Here is a 19,127-nt window from a genome sequence, read left to right as displayed (position 1 = left end):
CCATCTAGGGACTGGCTCTGTGCTGGGAGAAAAGACAGAAAATAATACAAGAGATTCAGAAGGTCTCCTCAGTCTAAAGACTGGCTTTGAGCTGGCTGGTCAGAGCCCATGTACTGTGCACATGTAAATAAAGGGTGACTTGGTGACAGGATACCAGCCTCAGTGCAGTTAGTTCAGTTCCGGTACCTGGTGAAATGTCTGTGCCAATGTGTTGCCGTTCTTTGGGCTTCGCCTGGGCCTTCTATGTATTTAAAAGACTTTTGAGGTGGTGGAGTTTGTTCCATGATTTCTCTGTACTGTATTTTGTTTTCCATTTTCTGACTCTGCTCACAGCTGTTTGGCAATCATTGGGCTTTTTCTTGATCCTACTGGTGTGCCCAGTTACTGACTATTGCCTTGCTGCTGGATTAGCCACTCACTGGTCCTATCTGCTATTGTGATGATTGACCTAGAAGGAAGCTACATTCTCACCAAGGTCTAGACAGTACCGAGTTGATGGTGTTCGTATTTGTTGAACATGCTGCTAACTGTTGATCTCAGACTTTAGCACAAGGCTGTACAAATAATCATTCTTTTTCTCCAGAATCTACTCCAGTGATCTCTAATAATATCACTCATGTAAGTTAGCTATTCATATATGAATATTAACAATTGCTGGTAAAATTCTTCCAAAGAAGAAAATATTTTGTAAATGGGGAGTGTAGAAAACTATGTAGATGGTTCTAACCCACTAAAAATGTATCAGAATTTGAATAGCAACAGAAGGATATTTGCTACCAGCATAGTTGCAATGCTAAGTTGTAAAAAGAGGCAACTTTGTCATTTCACAATTCTAGCTGTAAGCAAAGTTGCGGCAAAAGTGCAAAATAATTAGGCACAAGTACTTTTGAATTGGTTCACAGTTGTTCTGCTGCTACATTAGCTATGGGGTTTTTTTGTTTCTCTTTATTTTTTCACAGGACTATGAGTATCAGCTGGTTTCATATTCATCACCACACCAGAAGAACGACCGATGCCCCCCTCCTCCACAGGCTTTGCCAGACAGAGCCTGTGATGTTCCCAGCTGCAGGTCGGACTCTGAATGTGAAAGACACAAACGCTGCTGTTATAATGGGTGCATTTATGCTTGTTTGGAATCTGTAAAGCCACCACCAGGTATAGTTAATCTCTGCAAGATCTTTGAACCTTTTGGGGTTTTTTTCGCAATGGTAGCATAGTCTTCAGTTATGAAGGAAGCACAATGGACTTCAAAGCCTCTTAATTCCATTTGGTAATTGCTGAGTGCAAGAACATAATTTTCATTCCTCCATCCTGCCTGGCTGAAAGGCTCCTAAAGGAATGTGCTCCCAAACAATCTGCAGCAATGTGTTGTTGGTTAATCAACGATGTGTAAGGTTCCTCCTCCCATTTACCAAGGCTTGCAACTCAACATATGGAAACGATTTATTAACGCAAATCAAAACCTTGCTCATTTTTAATCATAAATATCAATGCAGCATTCAAAACTTTCAACCCCTCAGTTTAGCAAAATAAAGTGTTTTGCTTCCAGACATTGAATGAGTAGAATGCAATGACTATACATAATTTGTCCTGGAGTATATCATCTGGGATTTCTTCACGTTTGTGAAAGAGCTTTAGGTATGTGAAGATAAGATGAGACTAAAAATAGCAATGTATTTTGCAGTCTTGCTTTGAATGACTTTTGCTTTAGTGAATAGACATGACATCCACATAGCCTTTTAAATAAATACTTTTTATCTTGGAAACTTGAATAGACCTTACACAGTAAGTGAACTTGTCACTGATGTAGATCATACTGGCCACCCTTAGCTTCTGAAGTGGAGAAAAACAGATTGAGGTTGACAGGAGAATGTCAGAAAGGCGAACAAGTATAATAATTTGCTGAAATTTGCTCCCACAAATAGAAAATAAATCTGGGGTTACACTGGATAAATCTTCTTTCCTTGCATCTCTTCAATGCCCCATGAAATTATGGGTTTCCATAATAAGCAGGAAGTGGAAATAATGTGAATACCCAGGCTCCAAATAGATTAATTGAAAAATATATTACATTATATAATTTGCATAATTGCCCCATTACCATAGCAAGAATATTTTGCAGCATGGATTGCATTTCAGATTACTAATGATTATTTATTTATTCTTCATTTCACACCCAAAGCCTGTGTAAAGTTGTGTCGTTGTTTTTGCTGGCTTGTTTAAGTAATATTAATTTTTAGTTCTAGATTGGTTGGTGCAACCAAAGCCCAGATGGCTTGGAGGCAATGGATGGCTACTTGATGGACCAGAAGAAATACTTCAAGGTGTCGCTTCTTCATTATTATTAGTGATTTTCATATATGCAAGCAGTTTGAATATAAACCCCTTGTGTGTGTTCTAATGATTTTATATGACCATTTAAGCCTGTTACATCATTCACTGAGATCACTGAACATAGAACATAGCATAGTATAGCACAGTACAAGCCCTTTGGTTCTTGATGTTGTGCTGATCTTTTATCTTACTCTAAGATAAAACTAACCTACTTATCCTGTGCCTACCCAAGAGACCTTAAATGTTCCTAACATATATGACTCTACTACCACTGCTGGCAAGGCATTCCATGCACCTACCACTCTGTGTAAAGAACCTACCTCTGACATCTCCCCTAAACCTTCTCCCAGTCGCCTTAAAGTAATGTCCCCTCATGATAGCCATTTCCGCCTGGGAAGAGGTATCTGGCTATCCACTCTATCTAGATCTCTCATCATCTTGTACACTTCGATCAAGTCACCTCTAATCCTTCTTCGCTCCAATGGGAAAAGCCCTAGCTCCCTCAGCCTTTCTTCATAAGACATGCCCTCCAGTCCAGGCAGCATCCTGGTACATCTCCAGTGCACCCTCTCTAAAGCTTCCACATTCTTCCTATAATGAGGTGACCAGACCTGAACGCAATATTCCAAGTGTGGTCTAGCCAGGGCTTTATAGAGCTGTAGCATAACCTCGCAGCTCTTCTGGATCTGGATTTGTCTTACATTTTTCCCTTCAACCTGCTGAGTATTTCAATCTTAGCGACATTAAAGACTGACCCGAGTGCTGGATTTTCAGCATTCTAATATCAGCAATAAAAAGTGGAAAAAAGTAAGGAAGCAAACTGAATACCAGACAATCCGGATAAATAGTAAATAAAATAACTAGCATTGCTAAGCATGCAAAAATACAAACAAGAGAAACCACTCCATTAAACTACTTGATGTGCTGTATACTTTTGCACAGTACAGAAACAGACATTTTTAATGAAAATCTAAAAGTTCCCTCAACTTTTAATTTCAATAATTAAGATGATTTTTGATTTTTTGTAACTATCTCTCTGCCTCAATTAATCGGTTGCAAAGATTTGTTATTCAGCCGGTCAACACTACACTCACACTATTTGTACTTCTCTGTTGACACTCTTAATTATGTGGAATTATCTTGTCATTATCTCTCTGCCCATATATTCTGTGCAAGTGCACTTCCTTCTACTTCACCTGATGAAGGAGAAGTGCTCCAAGAGCTTGCTATGTCAAATAAACCTATTGGACTATAACCTGATATCATGTGACTTCCAAAGCAAAATTAGTTCTGTACATAAACGAGTTTTATTTTACTTTAATTTTTACTCAAAAACTGTTTTTGCTCCTGACACCAATCTCCACAATATTGTTAAACCAAGAAGATCTGGGTTCTTTTTCCTGTCTTCTGAAAAAGAGGCCTTGATATCTTTTAGCAGGTCATTAGACTCATGCTGTGCACATATTGTGCAATATATGTCAGTATGGCATATTGCCATACATAATAACAGTCAAGCCTGAATGAACATGACTGGGATTAAAAATAAATTGGGACTTTGTTTAAGGAAATGTAGGACAAATCATTTACTAATTCTGTTGCTAATTAATTGTCTGAAAACAATCAGGAATTTATTCAGAAATTTGATGAAATTTATTTTATGATCCTTGCATGTCTAATCATTGTCAAAGGGAATAAAATGATTTCCTTGAGTTAAGGAAACCAGCAAACCTAAATGGTTCGAACTGATATGTGACTGAAGTCCTAAATATACATGATTGACACTAAAATGGCCTAGCAAACTATTCGATTGTATCGAAGAATGGGCAGCATTTGCCAATGACATTTAATTCCCAACAATGGATGGAAAAGATAGCCTGCCAACTTTAATGTTTGGTTTTCCCCACAACAATTATTTTTGCAGATTTCCTTTTTGTGACCATGAATGACACAAAATTGTTTGGAAAACTGCATTGGTGGGACCAGATCACGTGTCTTTTCTAATTTAAAAAAAAATCACAGCATTTACCAGGAGTGGGCATCATTGTCAAAGCCAACATTTATTGCCCCTCCTGTGCAATTATGAGGCTAATTTTGCCATTTCAGAGGATAATTTTGCTATATAAAAGGAAGTCAGGTAAAGGACAGAACAGGTAAGGATGACAGGTTTTCTCCCAAAGGGAAATTTTGGTATGGTCGCCATTACTGGTGTCAGTTTTCTAGTAATAATTTCAATTCTCCAGTTGCCATGATGGATGTGTATTTCTGGATATATCTGTACAGTAACACATTAACAGAACCTTTGTGCTACCATACCCTCTATTAAAGTGTAGGAGTGTTGCCTGGGGCAGGCACATCCACCATTATTTATTTAACTGATGGTTGCCTCAACACGACGTACCCACTTGAACTCAAAATTTAGTGACCAACTGAAATAGACATACAAATACAAATCCTTCTTTTCCACAATTCAGTGAATGAATACATAATTCATTGAGTCAAGCAATGGTTGCTTCTTTAGCATTGCATTTTTGAACAAGCAAATCACTTCTTGTGTGTGGAGGCAAGAGTGCATTTGTTATTTTATGACTCTTAAATTCAGGCAACTTTCCAAGAAATTGTAAAACCAGCAAATGTTACTGGACAAAAGCATGTTATTTAATGGTGATTGGAATGATAACACTATGTTTAGCTGACTTAATGTCAGCCAGCACTGATTATTCCAAAACTTAAGTAAAGACACTTAATGTAGAAGACCAAGGTTAAAAAGATAAAAAGCTGAGAGTTGTCACAAGATAGAAAAATAGAGCCCATTCCGTCAGTGCTGCCTCTCTGCAAGAGCAACTCAGCTAGTCCCACACCACATGCCCTTTGTCTGTAGCCCAACAGATCTGTTGTCAGACAATTGTCCAATATCTTTTTGAAAAGCCTGATTGAATCTACCTAACATATACTCTCATGCAGTGAATTTCATACGCATATGTTATGCCTCCTTTGCAAAAGAACCAAACACCTTTAAATTGATGTTTGTCTCAACCCGTCAGCTAATGGAAGGAGTTTCCTATCTTTTCTGTTTAGGTTCCATAGGATTTGGACACCTCTCATGGAATAGAATAGAATCCTTACAGTGTGGAAACAGGACTTTCGGCCCAACAAGTCCATACCGACCCTCCAAAGACTAACCCACCCAGACCGATTTCCTTACCCTATTATCCTTAACTAATGCACCTAACCTACACATCCCTGAACACTATGGGAAATTTAGTACGGCCAATTCACCTTAAGCCGCACATCTTTGGATTGTGGGTGGAAACCGGAGCACCCGGAGGAAACCCACGCAGGCACAGGGAGAACGTGCAAACTCTACACAGACAGTTGCCCGAGGCTGGAATCAAACTGGGTCCCTGGCACTCTGACTAGGCAAAAGTGAGGACTGCAGACGCTGGACATCAGAGTCTAGATTAGAGTGGGGCTGCAAAAGCACAGCAGGTCGGGCAGCATCCGAGGGCCCTAGCACTCTGAGCTAGCAGTGCTAACCACTGAGCCAACGTGCCGCCCCCTTTAACAAATCTCATTGACTGTATTTTCTCTTAGGAGACCAACTCAAGCTCTTTCAATTTATCCATATAATGTTTCACCACCCATTTTCATAAATCCCTACACCCACCCTTTTCTTGTGCCTTTAATAATGAATGAATGTTGAAAGTGTTGGGTGTTCTGCCAATCAGTGGGCTTGTCCTGGATGGTGTTAAGCTTCCTGAGTGTTGTTGAGCTGCAGTCATCCAGGCATGTTTGTGTCTTGAAGATGAAGAGGAGGTGAGTTACTCACTGCAGAGCTCAGGGCCTCTGACTTTCTTGTGTGTACATCTGCATGGGGGGAGATATGAGAAACCTGTGATAGTGGCTAATAGGGTAAGGGAGGAGAGATTTCAACATCTGTGAGTGCAGGGATGAGAGCTGTTTAATCCACAGTGTTTTTAAATTACAGGATTTCTACAGGGTTTTGCATAAGAGCAGTCAGGCCTTAAAGATCAGCCACACCTATTATTTAGAAAGATGTGAGGATCTAAAGAAACCCCACAGCTATGAGCACTCAGTGAGAGTTCTGTGGCAGCTATTGGTCCCTGTGAGCTCGCAACCTGTGATAGTGGCTAATAGGGTAAGGGAGGAGAGATTTCAACATCTGTGAGTGCAGGGATGAGAGCTGTTTAATCCACAGTGTTTTTAAATTACAGGATTTCTACAGGGTTTTGCATAAGAGCAGTCAGGCCTTAAAGATCAGCCACACCTATTATTTAGAAAGATGTGAGGATCTAAAGAAACCCCACAGCTATGAGCACTCAGTGAGAGTTCTGTGGCAGCTATTGGTCCCTGTGAGCTCGCAACTCTGTACAGATATATCCAGAAATACACATCCATCATGGCAACTGGAGAATTGAAATTATTACTGAATTCCACTGGTGACACACTCACAACATAATCCACGGTTTGGGAAATCCAATGTTGTATTAATTTGGGAATATTACTGCAGTAGAACTGAAAATGATATGATCCACTTAAAAATGCTTACCAAGTTGGTATCTATGAACCTTCCCATTGTTTATGTGATGTTAGTAGCAGGAAGAAAATATAGAAGTCAAAACTAGAAAAAGGTAAATAACTTAAATTGTTTTATTATTAATAAAGCTGCTTACATTTGAAATGTTCTCATTCTCAGCATGACAACTGTGAGTAGTAAAAATGATCTTTAAGTAACTCATTTTAGTATGGCATATGACATATGGCATGTTTTCCTTCATGGACGGGGTATTAAGTATAGGAGTTGGCAGGTCATGTCACAGTTGTATAAGACTTTGGTTCGGCCACATTTGGAATACATGTACAGTTCTGGATGCCACATTACGAAAAGGATGTGGATATTTTGGAGATGGTGCAGAGGAGGTTCACCAGGATGTTGCCTGGTATGGAGGGCGCTAGCTATGAAGAGAGGTTGAGTAGATTAGGATTATTTTCATGAGAAAGACAGAGGTTGGGGGGGTGGGGGACCTGAATGAGGTATACAAAATAATGAGAGGTACAAGCAAAGTGGATCAAAAGAAGCTTTTTCCCAGAACGGGGTCTCAATTACTAGGGTCACAAGTTCAAAGTGAGAGTGGAAAAGTTTAGGGGAGATATGCATGGAAAATTCTTTACACAGAGGGTGGTGGGTGCCTGGATGCATTACCAGTGGACGTGGTAGAGGTGAGCACAATAGTGTCATTTAAGATGTAAGTAGACAGATACATGAATGGGCAGGGAGCAGAGCGATACAAATTCTTGGAACATAGGTGACAGGTTTAAATAGAGGATCTGGATCGATGCAGGCTTGGAGGGCCGAAAGGTCTGTTCCTGTGCTGTAATTTTCTTTGTTATTTGTTCTTTGTTCTAGTAGACATCAAAAACAGTCGACACATTAAAAATTACATTCATCTAGTTTGGCCAAACAATATTTAGTAATGAGGGTTGAAGGTTATTCCTTTGATTGAGTTATATTTTCAATTGTTAATAACTTTTAGAGCACCATATGTGCTCATTTTATTCTCTCTTTCCATCTCTCTTTCATTCTCTCTTTCCCTCTCTTTTTCCCTGTCTCAGATACCTGGATCACACGAGTGGAGACATTATCAGTTAAGACTTTCAAATGGGAGTTGGAATTAATACTTCAAGCTAAGAGATTTGCATTGTCATGGGGACAAGATGAAAGAGTGGGACTATGTGAATTACCCTTGCAGAAAGCCAATATAAATCTAATGGCCAAAAGGTCTCTTTCTCTTCTGTAAATAACCACAATTCAAAGGATTCAGGGACATTGCTGAGACCACTCATAGAATATTATGTACAATATTTATTGTCTTTCTTAAAAGGAGAAATATGCTTACGGTGGAAACTGTTTAGAGAAGCTTTTACTGGAATGATTCCTGGAATGAATAGGTTCTCCACTGAGGAAGATTGACCAGGCTGGCCCATATTCACTTGGGAATTTAGAAAAATGAGAGGTGGTCTTATTGAGACACGCAGGATTCTGAGCCGGCTCAACAGCATGAGCGCCGAAAGGATGTTTCCCATTTTGGGGAATCTAGAATTAAGATCTCACTAATGACATAATGTATTGAAAGTGTCTGTGTTCAAGTTGCACAAACAATTTTTTTTTAATCACAGATACTGCAATGTAATTACAAGATTGGATCATGGCAATTTGTTTAGCCATTTGTCTTTTCTGCAGCTGAAGCCTGTAGTACCACAGAGGATGGAGATGAACCCCTGCATTGTCCCACTGGCTATGAGTGTCATATCATAAATCCCGGGAATCCAGCAGAAGGAATTCCAAACAGAGGGCAATGCATAAAGCAACGAGGAAATAGTGGTGAGTTAATATTTTACATCTTCTACTATTAATATTGTGGTGACTATATAAATTGGGGAGCAAGTATAGTGTAAATAATTGAATCATACAGATGAATGCAAATCTAGGTCTGAGATGATTGAAGCTTATTTGACAGGAATGACTCCGAATAATGTAAGAAATGAGCAATGATCCTTAATGTGGATCAATGTAAAATATGTTTGAACCTTAAGTTTGTTGAAACATCATGCTATTGAAGGTATTTGTCTTGCACTCATCAGGACAGATGCAAGAAATCCATGGGAACAACAACTGATACTGCATGAAAAAAGTGTGCTGATCTGTTGGAAAATTAATTCTGGTACATTCTCCGTGGCAAAGGTTCAACTGAGGAACTATTGCCCCCATGCTTTTGTTTAATTTAAAAAGGGTGAATGCCTGGCTCTGTTTCTTTTCTTCTGAAGAGGACAGTTCCCTGTGCATCAATGTACATAACTTCTAGCAAGCTTGTGTGAGCCTGACTGATGGTCTTAAATTGCTTCTTGGTGTAATTCTTAATACATTCAGCAAACAGAACAATAGAACATTACAGCGCAGTACAGCCCTTTTGGCCTTCAATGTCGAGCCATCCTGCGAAACCAATCTGAAGCCCATCTAACCTACACTCTTCCATTTTCACCCATATGTATCCAATAACCATTTAAATGCCCATAAAGTTGGCGAGTCTACTATTATTGCAGGCAGTGCCTTCCATGCCCCTACTACTCTGAGTAAAGAAACTACCTCTGACCTCTGTCCTATATCTATCACCCCTCAAATTAAAGCAATGCCCCCTCGTGCTAGCCATCACCATCCGAGGAAAAAGGCTCTCACTGTCCACTCTATCTAACCCGCTGATTATCTTAAGTCACCTCTCAAACCTTCTTCTCTCCAATGAAAACAACCTCAAGTCCGTCAGCTCTTCCTAATAAGACATCCCTTCCATAACAGGCAACATCCTAGTAAATCTCCACTGAACTCTTTCCAAAGCTTCCACATCCTTCCTATAATGCGGTGACCAGTACTGTACGCAATACTCCAAGTGTGGCGCACCAGAGTTTTGTACAGCTGCAGCATGATCTCATGGTTCCGAAACTCAGTCCTTCTACAAATAATTGCTAACACACTGTATGTCTTCTTAACAATCCTATCATCGCGGGTGGCAACTTTCAGGGATCTATGTACATGGACACCGAGATCTCTGCTCATCTACACTACCAAGAATCTTACCATTAGCCCAGTACTCTGCATTCCTGTTGCTCCTTCCAAAGTGAATCACCTCACACCTTTCTGCATTAAACTCCGTTTGCAACCTCTCAGCCCAGCTCTGCAGCTTAGCTATGTCCCTCTGTAACCTACAACATCCTTCTGCACTATCCACAACTCTACCAACCTTAGTGTCATCTGCAAATTTACTAACCCATCCTTCTGTGCCCTCATGCAGGTCGTTTATAAAAATGACAAACAGCAGTGGATCCAAAACAGATCCTTGCGGTATACCATGAGAAACTGAATGCCAGGATGAACATTTCCTATCAACCACCACCCGCTGTCTTCTTACAACTATCCAGTTACATCACATCTAATATTCAAGATCATGAACTCAACTGTATCAGTTGCTAAGTTCATATGTTCAGTGAATACATATTTAGAAAATGGCAGCACATCCAAAATGTGATGGTATTGTGAAGCAGCACAAATTCTCCTGGCTTCCTTAAGCAGCACATTTGCCATTCAGCTTGCAATGTTGAATGGGTCCATGGATAATGCATTGCTCTTGACGTGCAGGTCTCATAAGCTTGCTAAAATGGGGGCATTCTTTCACTAACAATTACCCTGAAATAGTCAGGTATAAATGACAATGAGCAGACTATTTTACGTATCTATTGTGCAATAGCAACACAGTTGATGTTTTTTATACTAACAGGTTGCAGTAACCAAGCCAAAAAAACTTGCTGATTACTCCACAAATGAATAACGCTGGGCAAGAATATCAGTGCTGGTGTGATGCTGGGAATATCCCAAAGAGTCTCAGCAGATCCCTCCAGCTATTCACAATGGACTGAGTACTGATCAGTGTCAGCCAGTCTGTGCTTGCACAACTAGAAAGATATTACTGAACATTAAATGTTATCCTGAAACCATACGACAATTGCTGAACAATCCCAAATGTGCTAAGAATCACATAACTTGCAGGCTCACAATGCAAATCACTTATACTTGCTAGAAGATGCATAAGGGCAGCACAGTGATTAGCACAGCTGCCTCACAGCACCAGAGACCTGGGTTCAATTCTCGCCTCAGGCAACTGACTGTGTGGAGTTTGCACATTCTCCCCATGTCTGCGTGGGTTTCCTCCGGGTGCTCCGGTTTCCTCCCACAGTCCAAAAATGTGCAGGTCAGGTGAATTGGCCATGCTAAATTACCCATAGTGTTAGATGTAGGGGAATGGGCTGGGTGGGTTGCTCTTCGGAGGGTCGGTGTGGGCTTGTTGGGCTGAAGGGCCTGTTTCCACACTGTAAGTAATCTAATCTAATCTAATCTTAATTCATAGTGACAAAAAAACTGCAGATATTGGAATCCTAAGTAAACAGGCAGGAGGCTGGAAGAACAGAGCAAGCCAGGCATAAATTCACTAGCAGGAACTAGTCCTCTACAAGATTAAAAAAGGACATGATGTGGTATTGTGCTTTGTTTGAACTAAAACAAAGGTGTGGTGGATTCTCCACTTACCATGCAAATAACATCCTTTTCTCATGTAATATAGATTGTTGCTCCCTTGATGTTTGGCAATTTTGCATCTGCCCTAATGAGTGCATGAGAAGAAGTTTAACAACACAATGTTTTTTTGAGTTTCAGCAATGCTTTGTTCGAAAGTTGTAACGGAGTGGCCTCGAACAACCGAGCAATTTGCCCTGCAGAGAGAAACATGAGGGGAGGTGTGAGACCCTCAACAAGGCAGACAGTGACAGTTTCATCACACAGGCTAGCAACGGGGTGCTTTTAAGACTGACTCAGTCAGTTCTTACCAGGCATTGACAGTTTACACAGCACCATCTGGATGGGTAGTCCTGCCACCCCCAATCCCTTCTCGTTGAAAATACTTTGGTTGAGAGTTGAAGCAGGGGAATTGGTGTGCGAGCTGATAAGACTTTAGCTCCTTCCTGTCTTTGATCTGGTCCCAGTGGTGACCAAAGTTCCAACTTAAAGAGTGTCTGAACATTTGGCATCTCACTATATTACTTTTACCATCATACCCGCCGCCTGGACCAAAATCCAGTCAAAATTCTCAATGTTAGGATTTGCAAATAAGTAAACACACTCTTGGACTTAGTCTCAACATTTTTAGTATACTCAGAGGGTTAGAGGGTGTTAAAGAGTGCACAGAGTGTTCTCTTGAGTTTGGATATAATCAAACTTGGTTTTGCATCCTTGGGCATACTCATCGCACTGTAATGCAATCCTTTGGGACATCATGAAATCATGAAGGTTACTCCATATGTCTAAGTTTGTGTTTCCTTATTTTATGGACTAAATCTTAATAATTAAATGTAGGATATTAACTTTCATCTCTACCATCAAATTATTACATTTTCACTACAAAGCAACCCTTTTAGAAATGTTTGACGCATTTTTTCATTGTGAAAAATACCTTTAGCTTGCCCTAATCAATCCAGAATTTTAGAAATGTTATTCAACGCAATGAGTCTTTTGAACAACCAACGAACAATACTAACATACAGAAAAGTGCAACGTTCTCATTCAGTTCCTATTAATTATGTGGATTAGCAGAGAAAAATAGAGATTAACTAAACCAGGAATTTTACAATGCTTTCATCTTTTGAAGCAAAAATGAATCAATAGACTTGAGCTATTTTGACACAAAATATTTAAAAAGAGATTTCTTATCCAGGATATTTCAATAAGGCCTCAAAAGTTATACCTAATTAATCAAAATGTCTGTTCACAGATGGACGCAACTTAAGACCGAAAATGTACAAGGACTATAAGGATTATTTTGGTAAGAATTTCAAGTAGCAAATTGAATAGTATGCCCGCTTGACTGCAGTTTATGTGTTGCAATGTATACAGAGACTGATGGAATCATATAACAGATTTCATCTTATAAAGACATCTACTGTAACAAACTCAACATAAAGTAAACAAAATACTACATAATAGACAACTTACATATCAAACAATAGAAAAAGTACTATTCCATTAAATAAGTAACACAAAGAAAAATGTCTTGCTGCCTGGATGTTCATTATTCCAAATCCCCAGTCAACGTTCTCTAAGCCATGGCTGCTGGGAAGCTACATGTCCGTCGATTAGCAGATCGATAAATAGCTTCTGCTTCTGGAAGCTGCGACTACACACAGACCTTGATGGCCCACTCAGCAGCAAAAATGATTACTACTGATGTACAATTTACTTACGAACGTTAAATCAAATTGGCTATTTGTTCATTTAATGCTTCTGCAAACCTTTCTGGAGGAAAAGCTTTTCTCATTCTTGAGTTTTTGGAACACTGTTCCTCAAAAAGCAGTGGAAGCACAACCTTTACATTTTTTAAGGCAGCAATAGATAGATGCTTGATAAGCAAGGATATAAGGCTATTGCAGATTGGTGAGAATGTGGAGTAATCAAATGAGCCATGATCTTATTGAAGACCGGATGAGGCTCCATAGATTGAGTGTAAACCATAACTTGTCCGTTTGTGCATTGAATTTAGAATTGGATGTAGCAATTACCAAGGGAATGCTAAATGGAACAATCTGTATCACGCTTTGATATCCAAAGCACCTTAGTTAAGCTTTCACATTCAGAAATCATGAAGACATCTTCAAATAATCGGAGAAAAATGAAATGAATGGGTGAATCCTCAGCCGCACTTTACAAAAACATGGTTAATAAAGTGAGGTCTATTATTGACATATGAGAGACTCAAATGTATTCTACTCAAATGTATTGCCTAGTTCAAACAGAGCACACCATTACATCATTTTAGAAGGAGAATTTGCTGAATCTAGCATTATAAGATGTTACATTATATTAGTCAGTACAATCAAATTGCATGCCAGTGGTAATTTCAACTGCCAATATTAATTATCCTCCTACACACTGTTGATCTGTGATATTCTTTCAAGCTAGTTTGCTAATAGGCTTGGATCCTTTTCTAAAAAAATGAAAAGCCAAAGAACATTTTTCAAGTCAAACATAATTGCCATTTACAACAAGGGAACATTAATTTATGATTAACATTATTAGCATAAATTATGAGTTTTCATGACTTTATTTTATGCAATGATCTATTAGAGTATAGAATGCCTTACCAGAAGTGATGATTAATATGAAATCAGTCATGAAGTTGAAAACAAAATTAGCATGAAAGAAAAATGTTAAGGGAATAGGAATATAAAACAGCAAAATGGGATTAAATTGTTCTGTTCTGGAGCTCGCACTGATTAGGCAAAATGGACCAAATGTCTATATCTCTGCACTCAAATTTAATCACTTTAATCCTTTGTATTTGTCATGTTTTAAAGTACAGATAAGATTCAATTAAATTAACTATATATCCTTTCACTAAACTCTCTTAGTAATGTCCAAGTCTCCTTACTAAAAATTTTTTTTTCTTCCCAAACGAACTATTTTACTCTCTTTCCCAATATAATGATTGAACATCCATGAATCTTTTACATAACTATATCCTGAAAGGAGCAGTATCATTATTCATGTTCTGCAGTATCTTCTCTTAACTTCCAGGCCTCAAAGAAAATCAATTTCATGGCAGTGAATAAAACAATTTAAACAAATTTATGCTTGTAAAATCATTAAAATTGTAACAAGTGCATTTTCATTTTGCAGGAACTAGTTCTAATAATGCTGTTGGCTACAAAAAGCACCACTATAAACATCTGGGGTAAAGTTGCCTATGTGAAGGTACAACAAGATCTGATTTAAGAACATAATGTGATCAACAGCACATGCTTGTAACTCTGCAACACTCTCAATTGTTGTAAAAATATTAGTAACTTGGATCGTTACTCACAATGAGTCATGTAGACCTCATCATTAATTGCTTATCAAATAAAAGCCCAGAATTTGCTGACAAAATAATTGAGAGCTTCATTCACGTAATGTCATTAGTAAGTAAAATCTCCATCAATTTATGGCAAGGAAGAGATAGACTATGAGCTGTGAATTGCCGCAAATTGCTGGATGGTTAACTGAACATCTCCCTACAAATGTCAAAAATGACAGCATTTGTGCTATGAAGATGAATTAAACCAATGGCAGGAAGTCGTGACTGCGTGAGGACCTCTTGAATGGAGTAATTCATGTATCCAGTGGTCTTCCACTTTATAGCCAGTTTGCAATTATATTGTTCTGTACATGCCGCAAAAAGCACACATACAGAATGTAAATTGAACTGATCTGTTTCGCTGATTAAAACAGGTGTTGTGGATTCTTGCTGGGAGCAAAGTATATGTTAAATTCAAGTCAGCCTGCTTTGGTTTAGAGTTAGCACTCACCTACCCCAGTCCTCCAACTGGTTCAAAGTATCTGGGGTTCTTGTGGTACAGTTGTAGGACCTTGAGCCAGGAGACCCAGGTTCAAGTCTCACCTGTTGTCAGAAATGTGCATAATAATATCTCTGAACAAGTTGAGTGAAAAAAACAAATCTGGGCCCACTAATTTCCAAGAGAGAAAATTAACCATGCTATTTCCAAATGTAACAGAATAAAATATGTGATTTCCATACATGGCCACAGCTGGTTTCAGTCCACTCATAAATTTAAAATAGCAAACAATCCCAACCATGTGCAAAAGGATGTCTGTTTCATCTCACATGGTCCCTGGACAAAATTAAACTTGGCACTTGTACATGTATTCTTCGCTGTAATTCAGTGATTTTTATAACTTTATTGTTATAGCAGATGGTCAAACTGCACCTTCACAGCTTTGATAACCATTTAAATTTCATTGGTTGGGGAGATAGAAAATTGGCTTCATTATACACCAAGGATCCAATTGCTCCGCAATCCTGCTCGAGTGCTGTTTAATTTGTGCCATCAATAATTAGCAACATAAAACAACTGGAGCTTAAGGAGGACGTAAATAATCCAAATCTCGGCATTCACCAAACTTTCCACAGCAGCAAATTCTGGGCCAAAGAATTTAACCACATTGAAAGTAATTATTTGCATCATAAGTTGTTAAGATGATGTCCAAGATTTTACAATTTTAATAATGGCAAAACTGCCAGTGTTTGTGCTCAGAATTGAACAAAACTAACAACAACTTCTGTATATGTAATTAAACCCGGAAATCTGGAAGTTACTGTCAGTGTTTTGTTACTTCTTGCAGTCCTTGAAGAAGTAACTCCAATTAAAACTTACTGATTTGAAGCAAAATTCCACTTTTCTCATGAACAGTCTCACTGTAAAAAGTTTGGAAAATGTTGCAGTTTGTTGAATGACGTGTGGCTGAATTTTTAACAATAGACCAAGACAGCATTACGGCCCAACAACTTCACTGTCTCTGGAAAACTAATTTTATACTTGTGGATTAGAAATTATGTCTATTATGATAAAAGTCTTTTTTTTAGTTACCCTATAGTATGGAAACAGGCCCTTCGGCTCAACAAGTCCACACTGACCCTCCAAACAGCAACCCACCCACACCCATTCTCCCTCCCTATATTTACTCCTTACTAATGTGCCCAACACTATGGGAAATTTAGCATGGCCAATTCACCTGGCCTGCACATCTTTGGATTTTAAAATCTGGTATGCTGCATATATTTTTAAAAAGACAACCTGCCATTTACAAATGTTCTTGAAAAAGGGAAACATTCTAAATTGTGATTTTTGCAAAAAATGAAACTGTGCACCTTTTGTTCCAGGAAGTAAGTTTTCTTTTAATATATTCCTTGGACACTATGGCGAAGCAAAAATTACACTCTCAGTTGGTGGAATGTATACAATAAGTTTTGGTGGATGAGTGAATTTGTGAAGGTTGGATGTGCAAAAACAGGACTTGACTGTAATAATTCAGCTTCGGTATTATCCCATATGTGTGTCACAACCTTTCTTTCATAGCCCGTAAAATGATTCATAAAGTGAAAGATAATTTTTTTAAAATTCCTGGTTTGCTTTCTGAGAATGCTTCAATATGACTGTTTAGCTTGTTTAACGATATTACTGTTGTTGGAGACCAGATCTCGCCATAATTAGTGTTAGAATTAAATCAATGTTGGGAAGAGGAAATCTATGCCCAGAGATTGCCAGATATTTGTGGGCAGTTTCCAAGGTTAGTAGCAAGTTCTGTCATTTATCCATGGATCACAAAATCAGAGACAATGAAATTAAACCTAACAGTTCATAAGCTAATAAAATGTTTAGTGCTGTGGATGTCAAATTATGATCAGCATTGCTCTATATAATGCAAATCGAGCGAGGAGGTATGTTTGAACAGTAGATGTGATGAAGTATGAAGAGATTGGCTATGTAGTGTTCTTCTTCTACTTGTGAAATATATTATGGAGTACATTTCACAAAGAAGCTACTTTTGCTGCAAAGTTCAGATAGATCATGTCTGCCCAATCTCACATTCAGCTGCATGAAAGACACATGAGTTCTGATTCAAGAGGGTATTGACCACTTTCAGGTTCGCTGCTGATTAATTTCTACTCACTGTTGCTCTGATTGTGCAATTGTTTGGTGCTTTCGAGAGTTATTTAAAGTTGCTAATATCTACCAGAAGTGGGTATAACACATGTTGGAAGAACTGTTCCTGATGTTAAGATATCTGTAAAATCAGTTGTCCTTAGGCATTAGTACAATCTTTAACCACATTGCGGTAGTGAATTCCACAGGCTCACCACTCTTTGGGTGAAGAAATTTCTCCTCATCTCATATCTAAAAGGTTTACACCTCATCCTTAAACTATGACCCACCTTTGGGAACAACTTTCCTGCATCTAACCCTGGTATTGGCATTGAACATGATTTGGAAATTTGGCAGGGAAGCCTGCCAGAAGATGTGGGAGAAGAATTCTCAGCTGGGGCCCAGTGTATTGCGGGAGTAATCCTTTTACCAGAACAATAGAGGAATGTGCACCTGAATCAGGCTTTCTTCACTAAAACCAGCTAGATGTTGCGGTCAGGCCAGGACAAGGGCTGCATTGTCAGCAGATGACCATGATCATTTGCGGACTGGCAATTTGAAAGCCGAGCAGGAGGTATTTTCAACATTTTCACTGTTGTTCGTCTGCTATAACTCAAAAGACATTGCTGATTTTTGTTTTCTATTTGTTGATAGGATGTGGGCATTCACTGGCTCGTCCAGCCCTTATTATCCATCCCTAATTTCCCTGGAACTCAGTGTTTTGTCTGACCATTTCAGAAGGCAGTTAAGAGTCAACAGCATTGCTGTGGGTCTGGAGTCACATGTAAATGAACAAGGATGTCTTGCTGCAGCCATTCAGGGCATTGGTGAAGCCACTTCTGGAATATTGTGCACAGTTTTAGTCTCTTTATTTGAGGAGGAATGTTCCTGTTGTAGAGGGAGTGCAGTGAAAGTTTACTGGATTAGTTCCTAGGATGGCAGGACTAACATGAGGAGAGATTAAGTTGGCTCAGATTGTATTCACTGGAGTTGAGAAGAATTATGGGGGCATCTCATAGAAACTTATAAAATTCTACCAGGGTTAGATGCAGGAAAGTTGTTCCCAAAAGTGGGTCATAGTTTAAGGATGAGGTGTAAACCTTTTAGATATGAGATGAGGAGAAATTTCTTCACCCAAAGAGTGGTGAGCCTGTGGAATTCACTACCGCAATGTGGTTAAAGCCAAAACAGTGTTTCCAAGAAGGAGGTAGATATAGCTCTTGTGACTAAAGGAATCAAGCGATATGTGGAGAGAATGGATTAGGGTATTGAGCTCAGTGATCAACTACAATCATAATGAATTGTGTAGCAGGTTCAAGGGGTTCAATAACCTACTCCTGCTCCTGTCTTCTGTATTTGTGTGTTTCAGCTAGACCAGGTAACAATGGTGGATATCCTTCCCTAAAGGGTATTAGAGGACCAAATGGGTGTTTACAACAAATGGTGGTTACACAGTTGAGATGAAGATAGTTGTTAATTCCAACTTGTTATTGAATTCAAATTTCACCATCAGCCACAGTGGTTCAAATCCGTATCCCCTAGAACATTAGCTTTGGGTTCCAGGCTCAGGAAAAAATAATATTACTGTTGCCAAAAAGCACTGTAGAGGAGCCTTACAGCACTTACCACCAACTGGATGACCAGAAATAACAGAAACAACCATCCCAGCTTCTACTTAGCTTTTATTTTTGCATTGATTC

The 19,127-nt window shown here is 38.9% G+C and overlaps 1 protein-coding gene across 1 annotated transcript in view; it reads left to right on the top strand.

Annotated features, from left to right (window-relative positions):
- The window catches only part of wfdc1 (WAP four-disulfide core domain 1), a 42,281-nt gene extending 27,057 nt beyond the window's left edge, over positions 1-15,224 (top strand). Inside the window, exons 2-6 of the mRNA XM_072595939.1 lie at positions 960-1,155; positions 2,241-2,324; positions 8,594-8,734; positions 12,723-12,773; positions 14,624-15,224. Coding sequence (XP_072452040.1) covers positions 960-1,155; positions 2,241-2,324; positions 8,594-8,734; positions 12,723-12,773; positions 14,624-14,682 — 531 coding nt within the window. The 3' untranslated portion in view covers positions 14,683-15,224. The remainder of the gene's footprint in view (positions 1-959; positions 1,156-2,240; positions 2,325-8,593; positions 8,735-12,722; positions 12,774-14,623) is intronic.
- Positions 15,225-19,127: the final 3,903 nt, after the last annotated feature.

The sequence above is a fragment of the Chiloscyllium punctatum genome, chromosome 26 (genome assembly GCF_047496795.1).
Source record: "Chiloscyllium punctatum isolate Juve2018m chromosome 26, sChiPun1.3, whole genome shotgun sequence".
Lineage (NCBI taxonomy): Eukaryota > Metazoa > Chordata > Chondrichthyes > Orectolobiformes > Hemiscylliidae > Chiloscyllium > Chiloscyllium punctatum.
This window is presented reverse-complemented; position numbering and strand designations above follow the sequence as displayed.